Source organism: Bufo bufo, chromosome 4, assembly GCF_905171765.1.
Source record: "Bufo bufo chromosome 4, aBufBuf1.1, whole genome shotgun sequence".
In the NCBI taxonomy this organism is placed as follows: Eukaryota; Metazoa; Chordata; class Amphibia; order Anura; family Bufonidae; genus Bufo; species Bufo bufo.
In genome coordinates, this window is record NC_053392.1 from 285044365 (window position 1) to 285067279 (window position 22915).

A 22915-nucleotide genomic window follows, 5' to 3' on the forward strand; every position below is an offset into this window, starting at 1 on the left:
TGACATTGACTGTAATTTTTTTCTTAGCCGCTGTTGACAGCAGCGCCATTACCTGCGCTACCTCTCCTGTATAACGTTTCCAGATCCCAAATATCTGTGACATTGACTGTAATTTTTCTTAGCCACTGGTGACAGCAGCGCCATTACCTGTGATACCTCTCCTGTATAACGTTTCCGCATCCCAAATATCTGTGACATTGACTGCAATTTTTTCGTACCCACTGGTGACAGCAGCGCCATTACCTGTGCTACCTCTCCTGTATAACGTTTCCGCATCCCAAATATTTGTGACATTGACTGTAATTTTTTTCTTAGCCGCTGTTGACAGCAGCGCCATTACCTGTGATACCTCTCCTGTATAACGTTTCCGCATCCCAAATATCTGTGACATTGACTGCAATTTTTTCTTAGCCACTGGTGACAGCAGCGCCATTACCTGTGATACCTCTCCTGTATAACGTTTCTGCATCCCAAATATCAGTGACATTGACTGTAATTTTTTCTTAGCCGCTGGTGACAGCAGCGCTATTACCTGTGGTACCTCTCCTGTAAAATGTTTCCGCATCCCAAATATCTGTGACATTGACTGTAATTTTTTCTTAGCTGCTGTTGACAGCAGCGCCATTACCTGTGGTACCTCTCATGTATAACGTTTCCACATCCCAAATATCTGTGACATTGACTGTAATTTTTTCTTAGCCACTGGTGACAGCAGCGCCATTACCTTTGGTACCTCTCCTGTATAACGTTTCTGCATCCCAAATATCTGTGACATTGACTGTAATTTTTTCTTAGCCACTGGTGACAGCAGCGCCATTACCTTTGGTACCTCTACTGTAGAACATTTCCGCCTCCCAAATATCTGTGACATTGACTGTAATTTATTTGCGCATACACTTAAAACAACTGCGTTACTGTACGTTAGACATACTTGCAAGCATATATACCATTTAATATGATGAAGGTGAGCAGTATGGGATGGGAAGTGGCCATGCTGCTGATGAAGCACACAGAGGCCATGGCCCTGGGTGCGGTGAAACTGTGCCTGCTGACAGAGCACAAGAAACACACTCATCCACAATACCTAGCTTCATCTCCAAGTTTGCAGGGCGGCACAGGACACCACTCTCGAAGTCAGACCACTGCGAGCAGGTGCTCGGTTGGATTGCAGCAGATAATGCTTCAAGTCAGTTAAGCACCAGCCTGTCTTCCACAAAGTCCAGTCTCAGTAGCCAAGAGTCTGGTCAACAGAATCCTCACCCTGATCCTCCTTCCTCCCACCATCGAGAGTCTTTGCAAACAAGTGATCCCACACTCGGATATTCAGATGAGCTCTTTTCATCGCCATTCCTTAATTTGGGCCTCTTGCCAAGCCCGCCTGAAGAGCGACATGAGGAGATCTTGTGCCCTGATTCCCAAACTCTTGAGCATCCACAGTTACAAGAAGATAACGTTGGGGAACGGCAATTAGTGTTTCACGAGGTGGATGATGATGATGAAACACAGTTGCCAATAAGTCAACGGCAATTAGTGTCTCAAGAGGTTGATGATGAGGATGAGACACAGTTGTCAATAAGTGAGGTTGTTGTTAGGTCAACAAGTCAGGAGGATGACCAGAGTGAGGCAGTGGAAGAGGAGGTGGTGGACGATGAAATCACTGACCCAACCTGGGAAGGTGGCAAGCCGAGCGAGGACAGCACCGCAACAGGCTGGAAGAGGCAGTGGGGTGGCAAAAAGGAGAAGACAGGCCACACCAAACAGGCCCGCAACTGTTCCCCCGGAGCACCCCTTTGCAGCAATCTCCCTAGCCAAGGGGTAGGTATTCTGCAATCTGGTACTTTTTTGATGAAAGTGCGGACGATAAAAGAATTGTCATTTGCAACCTGTGCCGTACCAAAATGAGCAGGGGCGTGAACACTAGCAACCTTACCACCACCAGAATGATCCGCCACATGGCATCAAAGCACCCTAATAGGTGGGCCGAACGCCTGGGTCCACACTCAGTGTCTGTGGATCACACCACTGCCCTCTTACCCTGTGTTACATGCTGGCCAATCCCCTGTCCAAGATGCAGGCCTGGATGCCTCCCGCACTGTACTTGGACTTTCGCAAACACCATCAGCTAGCACATCCACTTCTGTGTCCAAGCGCAGTGTACAGATGTCCATACCCCAGGCCTTTGAACAAAAGCGCAAATACCTAGCCACCCACCCACAGGCCATAGCACTAAATTCACACCTTTCCAAATTGCTGGCCCTGGAAATGTTGCCATTTAGGCTTCTGGACACTGAGGCTTTCCGCAGCCTGATGGCGGCGGCCGTCCCTCGTTACTCAGTCCCCAGCCGCCACTATTTTGACCGGTGTGCTGTCTCCAGCTTACACCAGTATGTGTCCTGTAACATCATCCGTGCCCTGACCAACGCAGCTATTGGGAAGGTCCACTTAACAACTGACACATGGACAAGTGTTTGTGGCCAGGGACGCTACATTTCCCTGATGGCACACTGGGTGAACGTTGTGTAGGCCGGGAGCGAGTCGTACCCTGGGATGGCACAGGTGCTACCGACGCCAAGGATTGTGGGCCCTACTTCCATCAGGATTTCCGCCACCACCTACATTAGTGGCTGCAACCCCCCTTCTCCTCCTCCACCTCCTCCTCCACTTCCACCTCTGAATTGTCATCTTGCAGCCATCAGTCAGTAGCTGAAAGCAGTGTAGCACTGCAGTTGGGAAGCGGCAACAGGCTGTGCTGAAACGTATTTGCTTAGGTGACAAACAGCACACCGCTGCAGAGCTATGGCAGGGTATAAGGGACCAGATTGAGCTGTGGCTCTCGCCACTCAACCTACAACCAGACATAGTTGTGTCTGATAATGGCTGTAACTTGGTGGTGGCTTTGAAGCTCAGCAAGCTCACACACATACCATGCCTAGCCCACATGTTAAACTTAGTGGTTCATCGGTTTCTCAAAACCTACCCCAATTTGCCTGAGCTACTGGTGAAGATGTGCAACGTGTGTGCCCATTTCCGAAAGTCATCTACAGCTACCACCGGTCTGGCAGCGCTGCAGCAGCGCTTGCAATTGCCAGCTCATCTACTGTTGTGCGACGTGAGCACGCGCTGGAACTCCATGTACCACATGTTGGCCAGGCTTTGTGAGCAGCAGAGGGCAGTAGTGGAATACCAGCTGCAACATGGTCGTCGCCTTTCCAGTCAGCTTCCGCTCTTCACAAGCGACGAGTAAGCATGAATGTCTGACTTCTGTGAGGTTTTATGCAACTTTGAGGAATCAACACAATCAACATGGTGAGCGGCGATGCCGCTATTATCAGCGTAACCATCCCACTTCTATGTTTACTGAAATGCTCGCTGCTCACAATGAAGGCGGACGCTTTGCATGTGGAAGAGGTGGAAATGGGGGAAGACAGTGCACAGGGTGATAGTCAGACCACCCTCATTTAGTCTTCTCAGCGCTAATTGGATGATGATGATGATGAGGAGGAGCAGGAGACGCTTGCCTCTGCTACAGTGGGTAGTACCCATAGCAGGTTTATTCCATCTGTTCAACGTGGATGGGCAGAAGAGGAGGAAGAGGATGAGGAGATTGAGAGTCATCCTCCTGATGAGGACAGCGAAGTCTTGTCTGTTGGGACTCTGGCACACATGGCTGACTTTATGTTATGCTGCCTTTCCCGTGACCGTCGCGTTGTACGCATTATGGCCAACACCGATTACTGGTTGTTTACCCTTCTCGACCCCCGCTACAAAGAGAACTTCTCATCTCTCATTCCTGTGGTCGAGATGACTAGCAAAATGGTGCAATACCAGAAGGTCTTGCTGACAACGCTGGCGGCAGAGTAAGTAGTTCCTTGGGCATCCGAGGAGGGGAGACAAGGGGAACACACAACAGTTCCAACAGAGGCAGTGCAACAGTCTCCAAGGCCTGGGACAGTTTCATGACACCCCGCCAGCACCCTCACCCTGATGCGCGGCCTACTGTCACAAGGAGGAAAATATTTTGGAAGATGGTGAAGGAGAACGTAGCAGACCGTGTCTGCTTCCTCAATGATCCCTCTATGCCTTACAACTATTGGGTGTCCAAGCTGGGCACGTGGCACGAACTTGGAGGTGCTGGCCTGCCCTGCCGCCAACATTTTGTCAGAGCGGGTATTTAGTGCTGCTGGGAGCATAATAACTGATAAGCGCATTCGTCTGTCAACTGAAAATGCGGACCGGTTCACTCTTATCAAAATGAACAAGGCCTGGATTGCCTCTGACTTCTCTACTCCACCAGAGGAAAGCGGCTAAACATAAAGGCACTTTAAATGTGGCTTTTATGGTGTATTGAATACACTGTATTCCCATGCACCCCTTCCACCACAAAAAAGGGTATATGGTTCAGTCCTCCTCCTCCACCTCCATCATATCAACATGCTTATTGGGCTGCCCTCGCTCCTAATGTTTTAGAGGGTCAGCTCAGCAGCAGGCCCTCAACCATAATTTTTTTGATGGTCAACTCAGCAGCAGGCCTTCGCCCATAATTTTTTCCATGGTCAGATCAGCAGCAGGCACTCGCCCCTAATGTTTTAGAGAGTCAGCTCACCAGCAGACCATCAACCATAATTTTTTCGAAAGTAAGCTCAGCAGCAGGCCCTCAACCATAATTTTTTCGATGCTCGCAGGCACTCGCCCCTAATGTTTTAGATGGTCAGCTCAGCAGCAGGCCCTCGCCCATAATGTTTTAGATGGTCAGATCAGCAGCAGACACTCTCCCCTAATGTTTTAGAGAGTCAGCTCAGCAGCAGACCCTCACTCCTAATGTTTTAGATGGTCAGCTCGGCAGCAGGCCCTTGCCCATAATGTTTTAGATGGTCAGCTCAGCAGTAGGCTCTCGCCCATAATGTTTTAGATCAGGCATCCTCAAACTGCGGCCCTCCATCTGTTGTAAAACTACAACTCACACAATGCCCTGCTGTAGGCTGTTCGGGCATGCTGGGAGTTGTAGTTTTGCAACAGCTGGAGGGCCGCAGTTTGAGGATGCCTGTTTTAGATGGTCCGCTCGGCATCAGGCACTCACCCATAATGTTTTAGATGGTCAGATCAGCATCAGGCCCTCGCCTATAATGTTTTAGAGAGTCAGCTGAGCAGCCGACCCTCACCCCTAATGTTTTATATGGTCAGCTCAGCAGCAAACCCTCACCCCTAATGTTTTAGATGGTCAGCTCAGCAGCAGACCCTCACCCCTAATGTTTTAGATGGTAGGATCAGCAGCAGGCCCTCGCCCCTAATGTTTTAGAGGGTCACCAGCAGGCCCTTGCTCCTAATGTTTTTGAGGGTCACCAGCAGGCCATCAATCATAATTTTTCAAGGGTGTATATGATGCCCTCCTTTATGTGTAATAAAGGGTGTATTGGAGTGCCGGTTCCTTGTAATTTTTGGCAGCCCTTTCACTTAGTGCATAGGCTTTATAAGTGTAGGAGTCCCACTACCTGAACAATTGTACCACAATGTGAATGAGGCCCTTCTTTATGTGATATACAGGTTGTATCGGAGTGCCTCTTCCTTGTAATTTTTGGCAGCACTTGAACTTCATATACAAGTAAATAACTTAAATTTTTCCTCTAAAATCTATTTTATCTTCGGTTTTGTGCGTATTATTGTCAGTCTGTAAAATTGGCGTACTACTCGGACAACATCGCTCCCAGCAGTGACCTGGGAGTCCAAGATGCATCCAGACATCCTCCCCATACTGTTCCCGAACCATTTCATTGGTGTTTCCATCAATTTCTGACCTTACCAGACACCCTCCCCAGGAGGTGCCTGGTTTAATGCTCGGGTTCTCCCATTGACTTCCATTGTGCTCCGGCATCCCGAGGTGTTCTACTCGAGCACCCGAGCACTTTGGTGCTCGATCAACTAATCCCTGGGGGCCTTTCGGGCACCCTCCCCCCAGTGTGGCTGGACCTGTGGATGGAATCATACTTGCCTGATCCCCGCCACTAGATTCCAGCCCCTTCACTCCCATGACCCAGTGACAGGACCCATGGGGGACAGATCACACGGCAGCCAGTGAATGGCTGCTACAGCCACGTGACCCACACCAAACCGGATGCAGTGCAGGGGAAGTGAAGGAACTGGAGACTTGTGGCTGGATCAGGTAAGTATAATTCCCTCCACAAGGACAGCCATGACGGCGGGTCTACCCAAGAGAACAACAACTTTAAGATATTTCCAATAATAATCTTTATATAGAGCCAACATATTCTGCAGAGCTTATCTGAGAGCCGCATTCTCTTCACTGTTTACCAGTTTGCCGTCAACATCGCAGTGGTAAGAAGGTGTAATAGCAGCTCCTCCGTCCCCATTCACTTCAGTGGTAAAGAGCAGTTACACTCTGTCTGCTCCTTCCCATTAAAGTGAATGAGACAGCGAAGATCATACCTGCTCACCGCTGCCGTTACGACAGAAAGCAGGTAAACAGTGAAGAGAATGCCGCACTTGCTCCAGTGCTGCGTTCTCTTCAAACAGCTGATCAGCGAGGGAGTCAGACACCGCTGATCTGATATTGATGACCTATCCTGAGGACATCAATATAGGAAACAGACAAACCCCTTTAAATATCTGTAAAGAATAAATCAAGGCAACTGGACGTACTGTAGATTTCATGAAAACTTTTCACTCGTTCTTCGAACAAGCTTTCTCAATCCTCAGAATTGAGAAAGCTCGTTGGAAGAACGAGTGAAACGTTTTCAAGAAATCTACAGTACGTCCAGTTGCCTTGATTTATTCTTTACAGATATACCATGACCTGGATAAATGAGAACCTTCACAGACAAACCCCTTTAAAGGCAACAGGCCTATACTGGGAAAGTCATAATAACTACTCCAAGTTAGGGCTGAAACTAGGCATAGATTCGAAGTCGATTCATTCAAATACTTCAATTTTAATGCTGTTTCCGTACAGCATTAAAATGTATTGGCTTCGTGGAGCCAAAGTTCGTCTCACCTGATGTCGCAGAACACTTCGGTGCATTACTATTGTATTCATATCTGCGTATTTATAAACAATTTAAGATAGAAATCCGAAGTGATTTGTACTGAGTGAAAAGAAAGCACCGCGGCACTCACCACTAATCTCAAATTGCAGTTGCAGTTTATTCCATTGTTGCACAAAAGTAGTGGATGCGGCCGATACACAGGTGCATGAATCGGCACCTGTGTATCGTCCGCGTCCACTACTTTTGTGCAACAATGGAATAAACTGCAACTGCAATTTGAGATTAGTGGTGAGTGCCGCGGTGCTTTCTTTTCACTTAGTACAAATTACTATAAGGACTATATCACCGACAGAGCACAACCGTGAAGTTTCTTGAATGCCAGTGCAAATGATTATTGTAGTGATCACATAGACACATGTGGCAGTGCCGGCCGCAACATCTCTTGTTTATTATACCAGAAATCCGAAGTGGGCTTTGAAACTGGCTGGTACCTCGGTACCAAAGCCCACTTAGGATTATTATTTTAAATTGTTTTTAAATATGCAGACATAAATACAGTAGTAATGCACCAAAGTTTTGCGCAACATCGGGCGAAACGAACTTTGGCTACACAAAGCCAATACATTTTAATGCTGTATGGAAACAGCATTAAAATTGAGGTATTTGAACAAATCGACTTTGGATCTAAAATCCGAAGGTTGATTCACTCAAGCCTAGCTGAAAACCATGACTGTATTACGGAATTTCCGTAGGCACAGCCTAAACTGCTCTTCTTTTATATAATACATGAATTATACATTTTGTATTGCTGTATATTCACATTCGCTGACTATATATTTTCTATCTTACAAAGGATACAGTGATGGCGCTGCAGGCTTTGTCGCTGTTCGTGCCAGTGGTGAACTTTAAGGAAGGTGCAACATCTCTTACACTGAGAGTGACTGGATCAGGATCATTTGTACCAAAAACATTTCAGATCGACAGCAGCAATAATCTATTAGTGCTACAAAGACAGCAGGTAAATGGGGGGAAATTATCATTAGGGTGATATTGTGTTGGTGTACTTTGTGCCAAATGTATTAAACATTGTTTTTGGCACATATCTGTTTGTAAAGAAATGCTACTCCAGTTTTTCTATGCCACCCCCTTACTGGAGAGAGTTTGGGAATTTTTTTTGCAACTTTTTAAAAACTGCCAGTGATAAATCTACAGTAATAGCTAATCATGCCCACTTTTCCACCCACTTTTCAAAACTGGATTGAGTGATATAAACGTGCTGCAAAAAAGTCACAATTTTTTGCGGAAGTAACTCCTAAAAGTCCTATTTTGTGACTTTGAAGCCGGAATTCTGGAGTGCAGAAGGTTATAAATTACCCCCTCCCCCAAGTATGTATAAAATCAGAAGGATCAACCCTAGTAATGCCTAGTAGGGTTGATCCTGGTGATTAAAAAGATATACCTGTCTTGTGAAAATCAGTTGCAACATTCTTGAGCATAAAGAATAAGTCTTTTTCTCAAAACTGTTGCAACTGATTTTCACAGGACAGGTATATTTTTTAATTATCAGAGTCATCTCTACCAGGCAGTATGCCTGGTTTAATAGGGTTGATGCTGCTGACATGTGCTCTTTAAAGGCTCTATAAAAGGAGCTGTAATATGTTACTTAAAGGGTTTCTACCACCTCGTTTGGACATATTTAGCTGTTAGACACTAGCGATCCGCTAGTGTCTGCTCTACCAAACAATGCTATTATAATAGCTTTTTGTGCAGCCGTTTCCATAAAAAACTAACTTTTATCGATATGCTAATGAGCCTCTAGGTGCTATGCGGGCGTCTTTTCAGCACCTAGAGGCTCGGTCTACCTTCACAAAATGCCGCCCAGCACGTCCCTCCAGCCCGCCCATCTCCTCTGGAATGCGATCCTCCCTCTGAGTCAGCGGACGAATTCTCGCGCATGCGCCGTGCGCGTCTGTCTTCGGCGCAGGCGCAGTGAATGTCTGACCGCTTTCTGCACAGACATCTCCACTGCGCCTGCGCCGATGATGTCATAGTACTCCGAGGAACAGGCGCAGTGGAGATGTCTGTGCAGAAAGCGGTCAGACATTAACAGACATTTTGTGAAGGTAGACCGAGCCTCTAGGTGCTGAAAAGACGCCTCCATAGCACCTAGAGGCTCATTAGCATATAGATAAAAGTTAGTTTTTTATGTAAACGGCTGCGCAAAAAGCTATTATAATAGCATTGTTTGGTAGAGCAGACACTAGCGGATCGCTAGTGTCTGACAGCTAAATATGTCCAAACGAGGTGGTAGAAACCCTTTAAAATTCTATGAGATCCTACTGTATCTCCATATGACTTGCATTGCATTGCTTCTAGGGGAATATATCTCTTTATTATGGTGTCATATGGCAGGGCACAGAATCTTTTCCATAGAAAGTAGCCATAGAGTCTTTGTGGATGTGGTTCTGCCATGTGTTTGGTACCTTATTCTTATATTGCTCTATAATTACAAGTTTAAGTTTGTATGTGCCTTAGATCTCTCATCACAATAGTGTGATGACTAGTGTTGAGCGAATCGAAGTGGACTTCGATCCGAATTTCAGGAAAAATTCTATTCGCCACGAAGCTGAATTTCCTTGTGCTTCATAGTAACGAATCAATTTTTCCTAAAATGGTGGCTGAGAACAAATTATACTTACCTCATCCACTTGCTTGCGGAGATGCCATCCGCTCCCGTCTTGAATGAAGAAAACCCACCAAAGGACCTGCGGCGAGCGTGATGACCTCACCATGTAATCACGCTGGGCACATGCAGTAATGTCCACTCCATACATTGGAAAGCGATAACAAATCAAATTTATTGTCGGAGTTCGGTGACGCAACTGAATCAAATTTTTCAACTTCGCTCATCCTGAAAATGTTCGAAGTTTGGCTGCTTCGCCGAACTTCGACAAGGAATTCAATTTATTATGAAAGCTATGAGCTATGGAGCTATGACAGCTATGTTTTGTTCATTTTCAAATTGAATCTGGATGGACCCCACTGAACTAATTTTTAACAGCTTAAGACTACATCTCTCATCATCAAAAGTACAAAAAATCCAGATGAAACCGCCAATGAACCCCATTGATATTAGTGTAAGCAGAGCCCTAAAAATTGATTTGTCTAGAATATTAAATTGAAAATTTTATTAAATTTTTTGTTAACAATAACATTTCTTTAAAAAATAGATTGAAGTTCCTCAACCCCTTTTAATTAACGTTACTGCAGTAGGAAGAGGATTAGCTATTTTTCAGGTATGTAATCAATATTATGAACAGTTGGACTATTTTTTGTTTTTAATACGGTTTCTAACTACTGTACTTGCATGGTAACTGCAGCGCAGCTCCATTCAAGTAAAGGGGGCCGACTGTATTTCCCTGTGGTCAGGAGAAGTGATGTGCAGGCAAAAACAGTGAAGGGGCCTCAGCGCTTCATTTTCAGGACCAATGGGGGATCTAGAGGTTGGATCTCCACCAGTCGTAAAGTGATGGCAAATCCTATCCATAGTTTATATAACAGTGCAAAATGGTAATTGGGAAATACTGAATTCAGGTCATGCCATCTATTTCCGATTATATATAGGATTTTAATGGAGAAGGAAATACTTTGCACTATGTTACACTTGATTTTAGCAAATTACATTATAGCCAGCTGCATTTTAATTTCAAAAGGATTGTGCTGCCATTAACTTTTATTTTAATATAATTCAGCATGAAAAACTGGTTACTTTTATCATTTACTTTCTGTTCCAGAAATGCTCCAGTTGTGAGATATTCTCTTTACTTCATTATCATGGCGTCCCTCTGTGTTTAATCTGTATAGTAATGTGCACGTCCACCTACTGAGGTGGTCACACATGCTCAGTTCCATCCTTTAACTGCCACAAGCCATATGTACTGTTAGAAGCTGTGACAGAAACAACAAGAGAGCTGTAGCAGAAAGGACACCCCCCCTTATGAGAGGACATGCCCCCTGGGAAAGGACACCCCCTGAGCTGTGTGTAATAGGGAAAGAGATGTAGCAGAAAGTAGACACCCCTGAGCTGCCAGCTTGAAATGAATCTAGAGATATCTGGATCCGTGTGAGGTACAGGGCTGGCTGTAGCTTTGTTAGAAAGAGATTATGTATTATATGAGGTCTGATTTTCATTTGCTACATCAATCATGGCATAACCCTTTAAATATTAAAGAAAGCATTTGAGAAATTTTAGTCAGATAGTTGAAGAAAAAACATTCATGGTCTGTAAAATTAAATTAAAAAAAAAGTATAAATAATACCGCTACGGTTGCTTACTAAAAACCCCACATTACCTTTCCTTTCAGGCACTAAATTCTCTTGACTGTAACTAAGTTATCTTGATATCTAGTGAAATTCAAGTATGAGGAGAGACTAGTTACTTTCTCCCCCACTTACATCTAGTTTAAAGAACACTTGTCAATACTATGGTACAGCCACGCATGGCGGATCTACCATAATTCTGCAGCAGCAAAATATGCAACAATGGTGTGAAATGTGTTGTGGAAATCCGTGCAGGAATGCTGCAGATTGCCCTTTCTGCATTTGCATTCTGCATTTCCCTTTCTGGAAATTTATAACATAAGTTGACATGCTGCTGATTTAAAATACATACCACATGTTACGTGGGGCTTGTCTTGCTGAAACATCGGTAGACTATGGATAAGATTTGTCAAAATCGCTGTGAATTTCTGTGCACAATTCCGCTGTGGGAAATTTACAGTGTATTTGTCTCGTATGCCTGTACCCATAAGCTTGTTAAAGAAAATACAGGCGTAGCTGTCCATAGCAACCAATCACATTCATCCTGTCATTTTTGACAGCTCCTTTGGAAAATGAAAGGTGGAATCTGATTGGTTGCTATGGGCAACTAAGCCAGTTCTACTTTACACTAGTTTGATAAATGACCCCAATAGACTTATAGTTTGTAATGGTGGTGAATGTTCTGGTGTATTCACTAAGTTCAAAACAAGGAATTGGATTAAATACAGTCACTGGGCATCTAGAAAGTAGCACGAGGCAGACATATTAAATTGTCTTGCTCATAGCAACCTATCCCAGCTCAGCTTTCATTTTTCAAGAGCACTAGAAGTAATGAAAGCTGTGTTGTGATTGGTTGCTATGGACGGGTTTTCTTTTAGACAGAAATGAATATGGCCTGTCTCACTCATTGATAATGGGCAGAGAGAATAATTTTCAGAGACGTATGTACTTTCCTGATATTTTTTTATTTGTTTTAGTTGTCATCTATTTTACATACATTTGAGAATTTTTTGTAATAGTTAAGCTTTTTAAAAATATTCAAAAGACATAAATAAGTCCATATACTATATGAAATAATAAACCCATGTTATACCTCTGCTGAGTTCAAATAAAGGACATTTTTATTAACTTTTTCCTCAGCTTAATTTAGCATATAATAGGAAGACATCTACAAGAGCCAAGAGAAACTCCCCTGCACAACAAGCTTTCCAGTTAGATGTGACAGTGACGGAAGACAAAAGTAACATTCAAAAACTTTCTGTGGACGTATGTACCCGGTAAGACCTCACTGTCCAGGAGTACCACAAGTTATCCAATCTACATTTTATCAAGCACTAATTCTGTAAGAATATTAGCTCTGTGACCATATTTGTAAATTCTGTATATATATATATATATATATATATATATATATATATATATATATATATATATACAGTTGCAAGAAAAAGTATGTGAACCCTTTGGAATTATATGGATTTCTGCACAAATTGGTCATAAATTGTGATCTGATCTTCATCTAAGTCACAACAATAGACAATCACAGTCTGCTTAAACTAATAACACACAAAGAATTAAATGTTACCATGTTTTTATTGAACACACCATGTAAATATTCACAGTGCAGGTGGAAAAAGTATGTGAACCCCTAGACTAATGACATCTCCAAGAGTTAATTGGAGTGAGGTGTCAGCCAACTGGAGTCTAATCAATGAGATGAGATTGGAGGTGTTGGTTACAGCTGCCCTGCCCTATAAAAAACACACACCAGTTCTTGGTTTGCTTTTCACAAGAAGCATTTCCTGATGTGAATGATGCCTCGGACAAAAGAGCTCTCAGAAGACCTACGATTAAGAATTGTTGACTTGCATAAAGCTGAAAAGGGTTATAAAAGTATCTCCAAAAGCCTTGCTGTTCATCAGTCCACGGTAAGACAAATTGTCTATAAATGGAGAAAGTTCAGCACTGCTGCTACTCTCCCTAGGAGTGGCTGTCCTTTAAAGATGACTTCAAGAGCACAGCACAGACTGCTCAATGAGGTGAAGAAGAATCCTAAAGTGTCAGCTAAAGACTTACAAAAGTCTCTGGCATATGCTAACATCCCTGTTAACGAATCTACGATACGTAAAACACTAAACAAGAATGGATTTCATGGTAGAATACCATAGAGGAAGCCACTGCTGTCCAAAAAAAACATTCCTGCACATTTACAGTTTTCACAAGAGCACCTGTATGTTCCACAGCAGTACTGGCAAAATATTCTGTGGACAGATGTAACCAAAGTTGAGTTTTTTGGAAGAAACACACAACACTATGTGTGGAGAAAAAGAGGCACAGCACACCAACATCAAAACCTCATCCCAACTGTGAAGTATGGTGGTGGGAGCATCATGGTTTGAGGCTGCTTTGCTGCGTCAGGGCCTGGACGGATTGCTATCATCGAAAGAAAAATGAATTCTCAAGTTTATCAAGACATTTTGCAGGAGAACTCAAGGCCATCTGTCCACCAGCTGAAGCTCAACAGAAGATGGGTGTTGCAACAGGACAACGACCCAAAGCATAGAAGTAGATCAACAACAGAATGGCTTAAACAGAAGAAAATACGCCTTCTGGAGTGGCCCAGTCAGAGTCCTGACCTCAACCCGATTGAGATGCTGTGGCATGACCTCAAGAAAGCAATTCACACCAGACATCCCAAGAATATTGCTGAACTGAAACACTTCTGTAAAGAGGAATGGTCAAGAATTACTCCTGACCGTTGTGCATGTCTGATCTGCAACTACAGGAAACGTTTGGTTGAAGTTATTGCTGCCAAAGGAGGTTCAACCAGTTATTAAATCCAAGGATTCACATACTTTTACCACCTGCACTTTGAATGTTTACATGGTGTGTTCAATAAAAACATGGTAACAGTTAATTATTTGTGTGTTATTAGTTTAAGCAGACTGTGATTGTCTATTGTTGTGACTTAGATGAAGATCAGATCACATTTTATGACCAATTTGTGCAGAAATCCATATCATTCCAAAGGGTTCACATACTTTTTCTTGCAACTGTATATCAGAATGCAAATGCAGTGGTACCTGAAGTTACAATATTAATTGGTTCCAGGACAGCCATTGTATGTTGAAACCATTGTAAGTTGAGTAATTGGTTCCAAAGCCCCAAAATGTCATCCAAGATAAGAGAAAATGAAGATTTAAGAAAAATATAACATTCAGGAATAGCTGCTAACTAGCAATAATACAGCTATTTTACCAGAGAAGTGGCCTTAATTGGTAGGATCTGAGTCTGAGACATTGTATGTTGAAAATCTACAGAAAAGACCATTGTATGTTGAAAATATTGTATCCTGAGACCATTGTATCCTGATGGATCACTGTAATATTACATTGAGGATTATATTCAGAGAACTAAAACTTTACTTATACAAAAGACATAACCCTTATTATTACTATCATAATTATTAGCAATAATATGAATAAATACTGTCATTACTGTTGCTACTAGTACTACTAATAAATTATAACAATAGAAATATTCAGTGTTCAGCGAACCCGAACTGCAAAGTTCGGGTCCGTACCGAACTTTGCAAGTTCAGGGACCCGGACCTGAACCTGAACTTTGCCGCAAAAGTTCGGGTTCGAGTTTAGTGTTCGGGCCTTTAATAAAGCTTGTTGAAAGGCTGCAGGGACGCCAATCAACAAGCTTTTAAGCAGTGGGTACTTAGAAGCCATCACATCCATGCCTAGTAATGGCTGTGATTGGTCGGTGCATCATGTGACCCAGCCTCTATACAAGCTGGATCACGTGTAGCATCGTCCATCAGCTCTGAGTAGTGCAGGGACAGGAAGCAGGCAGCTGAACTGAGGGAGAGAGTTAGCAATCTGGCTATTTGTTTTGTGGGTGACCTATAGTGATTTTTTGTGGGTGCAATGTACCATCTTTGTACCCCTGACACAGAAATATAATAATTAATCTGGCTGTTAATACTGTGGGTGACCTATAGTGATTATTTTGTGGGAGCAATGCACCATCTTTGTACTCCTGACACAGAAATATAATAATTAATCTGTCTGCTAGATCGGTGGGTGACATATACCCATTTTTGGTGTGAGGTACACCTGCACTGCATCCGTGACAGGGAAATTAATATAGTTAATCCGTCTGTTAGATCGGTGGGTGACAAATACCCATTTTTGGTGTGAGGTACACCTGCGCTGCATCCATGACAGGGAAATTAATATAGTTAATCCGTCTGTTAGATCGGAGGGTGACATATACCCGTTTTTGGTGTGAGGTATACCTGCACTGCATCTGTGACAGGGAAATTAATATAGTTAATCCGTCTGTTAGATCGGAGGCTGACATATACCCGTTTTTGGTGTGAGGTATACCTGCACTGCATCCGTGACAGGGAAATTAATATAGTTAATCCGTCTGTTAGATCGGTAAGTGACATATACCCATTTTTGATGTGAGGTGCACCTGCACTGCACCCATGACAGGGAAATTAATATAGTTAATCCGTCTGTTAGATCGGTGGGTGACATATACCTATTTTTGATGTGAGGTACACCTGCATTGCATACATGACAGGGAAATGAATATAGTTAATCCGTCTGTTAGTTCAGTGAATGACAAATTCATAAAATAAAATAAAAAACTGTGTTGGCTACCTCCACCTACACCGCCACATCCACCGCCTCCTCAACCTCCTACTTCACTTTGACCTCTGCCTCCTAGTTCAAGATTATTATTATTATTATATTTTTTTTTCTATTCTATGTTATTCTATGTTATTTTAAGTCATTTCCCTATCCACATTTGTTTGCAGGACAATTGTCCTGCTCTTACCCCCATTTTGCTTCCTTTTGCAGCCCTCTAGCCCTTACTATGACTATTTTACAGCTATTTTAGTGCACCAAAGTTCGGGTCTCCATTGACTTTAATGGGGTTCAGCTCAAGTTCGGGTCCCGAACTTTGACCCGAAGTTCGGCTGAACCCAGCGACCCCGAACACCTATGGGTCCGCTTATCCCTAGAAGAAATAACAATAGTAGTAGTATTATGAATAATGTATCTTCTTTTCTTATATCTTTTGCTAATATAGCCTATGGTTTTTTTTTTTATCAAAGGTCAGTTTTTAGATTAGAGTTGCACCTAATTTATGATTTATAATTTAGATTAGAGTTGCACCTAATTTATGAAAATGGCACACAGTAATAATACATTTTGCTCACGTGCAATGAGGTTTATGTCTATATCAGTAAATGTAAGCCTAGGGGTTTGGCTGTTGTGCAGTTGTGCATTTTTTGCGATTTAGTAATAAGTCACAAAAGATAAATGAAACATTAAAATGTCTACACAACAAACATGCAACAATTTAATGCCCAAAAACTGACGTAACACATATAATAAATGTCGCCCTATTTTCTTAATTGTAAGCTATACAGAAAAGGTCTATAAAATCATTATGTTTTATTTGTTTCAGCTACCAAGGGACATACAATAGGAGCGGTATGGTAATTCTAGATGTGGGATTCCTCAGTGGCTTCAAGTTAAGCCCTACAGGTATTCCCACAACTGATATTCTCAAATTGGTGGAACCACAAGATGATAAAGTTTACTTGTACTTGGATTCGGTGAGTTTTCAAATATTAATTGTTGTTTGTTAGCAAATTGTTTTTATTTTACTGGTAAAAAGAATTTACAATCTTAAGCCTTATTCACACATCAGTGTTCGGTCAGTGATTTTTATTAGTGATTGTGAGCCAAAACCAGGATTGGAGCCTCCACAGATATAAGGTATAAGGGAAAGATCTGCACTAGATCTGTGATTAGAGCCGCTCCTGGTTTTGGCTCACAATGACGGATGGAAATCAATGACCGAACACTGACGTGTGAATGAGGCATAATTCCCCCTCCATCACACTAGTAGAATTCTAAACTCCCATCACATAAAACCATTGTCATTTCTCAAATTGGGAATTCTCTATATTACTCTAGTCATCATTCTGAAGCACTTTAGAAAAGTCTTGTAAAGCTTCACTTAACCAAAGTATTCAAAAATAGTTCACCTGAATTTGGTTCAGTGATATTGTAGAAAGTGCTGACCTTGGAGCATAGACAAAAAAGATAATCTTCTGAGACTGACAATGTTTTTCTTATTAGGCCTGAAAAATGCAAGGATAAAACACTGGCCTGTAAAAAAAAAGCCTAAAATACCATAAATATGCACCAGAGGCAATGGGGGAGATATATATCAAGACTGGCAGATCCTAACAGAAGCCTCTTAACAAATCAGGCACATCTCTGCCCTACGCCAGAAACTGAAGTCTACGCCAGCGACAAGGCTGGCAAAGACTACACCTATAACTTCCACCACTTTCTGGCAAACAATATAGTAAATGAGGCAGTGGCATGAAGCGCCCCAGAAGCTCAAAAAGTTGCAAATTACAGCACACACATGCTGAGCGCCATAATGTGTGACTTTTTATCACCATAATTGTGGCATATAGATGTTGATAAATATCCCTCATTGTGTTGGTAGAATAAATGTAATCCTTTTACTGCCAAGAACATATGTAATACGTCAAGAATTTAAGCTTAGATCTTGGTACCTGTAGCCAGAGTATCCATTCTGCTACACAGACCAAGCCACTGTACCACATTAGATCTCAAAATCCTACCTTTCAGGTGACACCTTATACTTCATATGCTCAAAGGGAACCAGTCATGTTGAACATGGTGTCTTAGCTGAAGGCACCATGTTGTAGAGCAGGAGGAGCTGAGCAGATTAATGTTGTATGGGAAAATATTCAGTATAACTTGTAATTTATTCATTTACATTCCTGCTTATTTTTGAATTTGAAGTCAAGGAGGCGGTCCTATCAGTGATTAATAGCTTGTCCTGTATGACTGTGTATGCAGAGATAGCTGTCAACCACTGATAGGACCTCCTCTTTTATTTCAAAGCCCCAAATAAGCAGGAATTTAAATAAATAAATTACAAGCTATACTGAATATTTTCCCATGCAACTATACATCAATCTGCTCAGCTCCTCCTACTATATAATAATAATCTGCTGCCAGATTATTTTGCATTTTCATGGCGACAGGTTCCCTTTAATATTTAAGGTCCATTTTAAGTCAGCAAGAAAAACTTTACTCAATAGTTTTTTGTCTCTGTAAGGGAGGGGGAATGGGAGACCTGAAACTACAAGTGACATCAGAAAGAAAGATCACATCCTGTTGCTCTCCTTTCTCCCCCTGTATAGTCTCCAGTCACCCAGAAACATTTCTTCATGTCACCACCCGCCCTACTAATCAAGGAATATATGTGTCCTCTGATTACACAATTGTTAAATCTGTGATTCAAAGATTTAGTCATGTCTGGATCATGGATATTTTTAGTCTGTTGAATTCTGGTGAATATGTGATGATATGTACATGTAAAATGTAACTCTGAACATCTTAAACTTTTATTTGTACTAGGCTTTGTGCACTGAGTTACTGCTTGAGCAGTAGCACTTTGCTGCAAAATTGCTTGAAGGCACCCATCATTGTAAAGTGCAGGTTGGCATTTTGAAAATGCGTGAGATGTCTACTTTCTGAATATAGAGTATATGGGTTTAGGGGGTATAATATGATTTAATTATTATTATAATTACATTTTTATTTGTGTTTGTCAAAGTGTGAAAATTGTCCTGGCAGTGATACATCGATTATTCATAGCATTAATCTTATTTTTGAGGTGCTAATAATTTGCAGGCTGCAGAAATGTGATGTGGAGGTACTGCATACAAAATTGGCAAGAGACTTACATGCGGAGGATTTTTAATTATATGGACTCTAAGTCCATATATTTATCCCACTTTGGTTTATTATTTTATCATATGAAGACTATAAGCAAAGGCTGTTTTAATATTTCAATTATTTTTCTTAGGTTTCCACTGATACGGTTTGTATATCTGTACCACTGGTCCGTTTTTCAAGAGTTTCAAGTTCTCAAGATGCTGTAGTTACTATATATGAATATTATAATCCCAGTAAGTACAAATGTTTAGTTTTATTTTAACTTTTATACAGTGGTTACTTGATATTATATGATGTTATGGTTCATTCTCATGAGCTAAATAGCTGTAGTTGAGGGAAGTACAGTCAATTTCAGCTTGTCAAAACCGTATATACTGTATGTTTTACCATATTTTGTGGTTTTGTAATGCAGCTTTAGCCCACATAACTTCTACAAGTGAGACAAGGTAAAATATGGATGTGTGCATGCCCCATAGAAATGAATAGGACAGTGTGCCATCCATAAAAAATGTAAATAGCACAATGAAGAAAAATATGGATATGTGCGTGAGCCCTTATTTTGTAAAAATAAAAATAGCAGTAGCATATCAATTGTCTTTATCAGAGGTAGTTATAATGTGGACATTGATGATGATCATTTGGATCCATACAATATTTGTTTGACCAGGCAGAACTATCAGTTCCTCGGCAGAAATCATTGATGTGGGGCACTTGAGCTTAGGAGCTCCATGCACAGGGTCTGTAACTTCAAATAGTGACAGTATAGACATTGGGGCACATTTACTAGAGACTGTTGTGTCATACATTAGTTTTGTATGAAGTCCATTGGAGTAAGATGTATCTAATTTATTAAGAGGAACTAACCTCTTAATATATACAGTAGATATAAAAAATCTACACACCCCTGTTAAAATGTCAGGTTTCTGTGCTGTAAAAAAATGAGACAAAGATAAATCATTTCAGAACTTTTTCCACCTTTAATGTGACCTATAAACTGTACCACTCAATTGAAAAACATACTGAAATCTTTTAGGTGGAGGGAAGAAAAATAAAATAAAATAATAATGTGGTTATAACTGGGGATGTAGCTGTGTTCAATCAATCACATTCAAAATCATGTCAAATAGGAGTCAGCATACACCTGCCATAATTTAAAGTGCCTCTGATTAACCCCAAATAAAGTTCAGCTGCTATAGTTGGTCTTTCCTGAAATTTTCTTAGTCGCATCCCACAGCAAAAGCCATGGTCCACAGAGAGCTTCCAAACCATCAGAGGGATCTCATTGTTAAAAGGTATCAGTCAGGAGAAGGGTACAAAAGAATTTCCAAGGCATTAGATATACCATGGAACACAGTGAAGACAGTCATCATCAAGTGGAGAAAATATGGCACAACAGTTACATTACCAAGAACTGGACGTCCCTCTAAAATTGATGGAAAGACGAGAAAAAAACTGGTCTGGGAGGCTACCAAGAGGCCTACAGCAACATTAAAGGAGCTGCAGGAATATCTGGCAAGTACTGGCTGTGTGGTACATGTGACAACAATCTCCTGTATTCTTCATATGTCTGGGCTATGGGGTAGAGTGGCAAGACGAAAGCCTTTTCTTACGAACAAAAACATCCAAGCCAGGCTACATTTTGCAAAAACACATCTGAAGTCTCTCAAAAATATGTGGGAAGAGGTGTTATGGTCTGATGAAACCAAGGTTGAACTTTTTGACCATAATTCCAAAAGATATGTTTGGTGCAAAAACAACACTGCACATCACCAAAAGAACACCATACCCACAGTGAAGCATGGTGGTGGCAGCATCATGCTTTGGGGCTGTTTTTCTTCAGCTGGAACTGGGGCTTTAGTTAAGCTAGAGGGAATTATGAACAGTTCCAAATACCAGTCAATATTGGCACAAAACCTTCAGGCTTCTGCTAGAAAGCTCAACATGAAGAGGAACTTCATCTTTAAGCATGACAACGACCCAAAGCATACATCCAAATCAACAAAGGAATGGCTTCACCATAAGAAGATTAAAGTTTTGGAATGGCCCAGCCAGAGCCCAGACCTGAATCTGATTGAAAATCTGTGGGGTGATCTGAAGAGGGCTGTGCACAGGAGATGCCCTCGCAATCTGAGAGATTTGGAGTGTTTTTGCAAAAAAGAGTGGGCAAATCTTGCCAAGTCAAAATGTGCCATGTTGATAGACTCATACCTCAAAAAGACTGAGTGCTGTAATAAAATCAAAAGGTGCTTTAACAAAGTATTAGTTTAAGGGTGTGCACACTTATGCAACCATATTATTTTATTTTATTATTTTTTCTTCCTTCTACCTAAAATTTTTTAGTTTGTTGTTCAATTGAGTTGTACAGTTTATAGGTCACATTAAAGGTGGAAAAAGTTCTAAAATGATTTATCTTTGTTTCATTTTTTTACATCAACCTGACATTTTAACAGGGGTGTATAGACTTTTTATATCCACTGTATATTGCATCTTGTAATGTCCATATGCCACAAAATAATATCCAGTTATCATTTAGAAGCAGTTTAATGGCATGAAACATGGCCCCTTCCACTATGCCTCACAAAAAATAAAAAGTGGAAGTGGAGGGGAGTCCGATTTTTGTTTGAAAGTTTTACAAAAATTTGCGACCTTTTTTATGCCAGAAAACTGTTGGAATGGCGGTAGTGGAGGGTCAGTGATTATAGGTTCTTATAACCTGTAATCGATGATTATAGTGTTTTGAGCCGCACTGAAAACTCTGCTACCAATTTGTTTTTCTGCTGGAAAACAACTTTAATAACTTTTTTATTTCATTTGAATACTTTGTTTTCTCTTACATCAGGAAACACAGCAACACAGACATATAATTCTCTGACAATGAAAAACATATCATATTGTGACTTCTGCGGATCCAACTGCAATCAGTGTAAATCAAACGTGCCACCGCCAGTGAAACCTAAGCCCAATAGTTCTACCAAACCTACATTCTACATGCTGTATCTCTGCGTCATTCTTATTTCTTACCTAGTGTAATACATTATCACATAGCCATATCGAAACTACTAAACTCTTGACATTTTGATGAATATCTGCTAATATATTTATTCTACATTTCCTTTTATGAAAATATATATGTATCAATTAATATAATTCTTTAATATGATAATATGATTCTTTGTTTTGTAATCCATTTAATAAAGAATTTCGTATTTCTATGCATCTATATGATCTTTATATGGATACACAATAAAACCACACACTTTACAAATAAATGGAGTGTAGTATTGTTTTAAATTATTTATCAGGGTAACCCTCATTTTACCCCCTTCATGGTATCCCTGTGTTCTGCCTATGTATTTGTTATTGCCTTGTTGGTATGTCCCCACTGCTGCCACTCCTAATTGAACTGATTAACTGTTTTAAAAAAAATGTTGCCCCTTTATTTGGCCATGTCCAGGGGGCTGCTGTTTGTATTATGTTTTACTACTCTAAAAAAAAGAATAGCTTTTAAAATTTGAAAACTGTTTTTTTATTTTGTAGTCTGCAGAGCTTTTTTTGAAGGGCGAGCTGTAGTTTTTATTAGTATCATTTTGGGGTACATATGACTTTTTGATAGTTTTGTAATATTTTTTGAGGGACAAGATGACAAAAAAATTGTGCATTTTTATCTTTTTTTCCATTCCGACATTAACCGCACACAAATATTGTTCCTTTCAGATTCCCTTTAAAGTTATCCTTTAAATTAAAATATTGTCATGTTTTGTACAAACTAACGGAGAAGTA

The 22915-nt window shown here is 41.2% G+C and overlaps 1 protein-coding gene across 1 annotated transcript in view; it reads left to right on the top strand.

Annotated features, from left to right (window-relative positions):
- The window catches only part of LOC120998124 (CD109 antigen-like), a 125522-nt gene extending 103140 nt beyond the window's left edge, over window positions 1–22382 (top strand). The window contains exons 28-33 of the mRNA XM_040428652.1: window positions 7852–8016; window positions 10229–10294; window positions 12459–12595; window positions 16812–16962; window positions 19266–19368; window positions 21975–22382. Coding sequence (XP_040284586.1) covers window positions 7852–8016; window positions 10229–10294; window positions 12459–12595; window positions 16812–16962; window positions 19266–19368; window positions 21975–22165 — 813 coding nt within the window. The 3' untranslated portion in view covers window positions 22166–22382. The remainder of the gene's footprint in view (window positions 1–7851; window positions 8017–10228; window positions 10295–12458; window positions 12596–16811; window positions 16963–19265; window positions 19369–21974) is intronic.
- The last annotated feature ends 533 nt before the right edge of the window (window positions 22383–22915 follow it).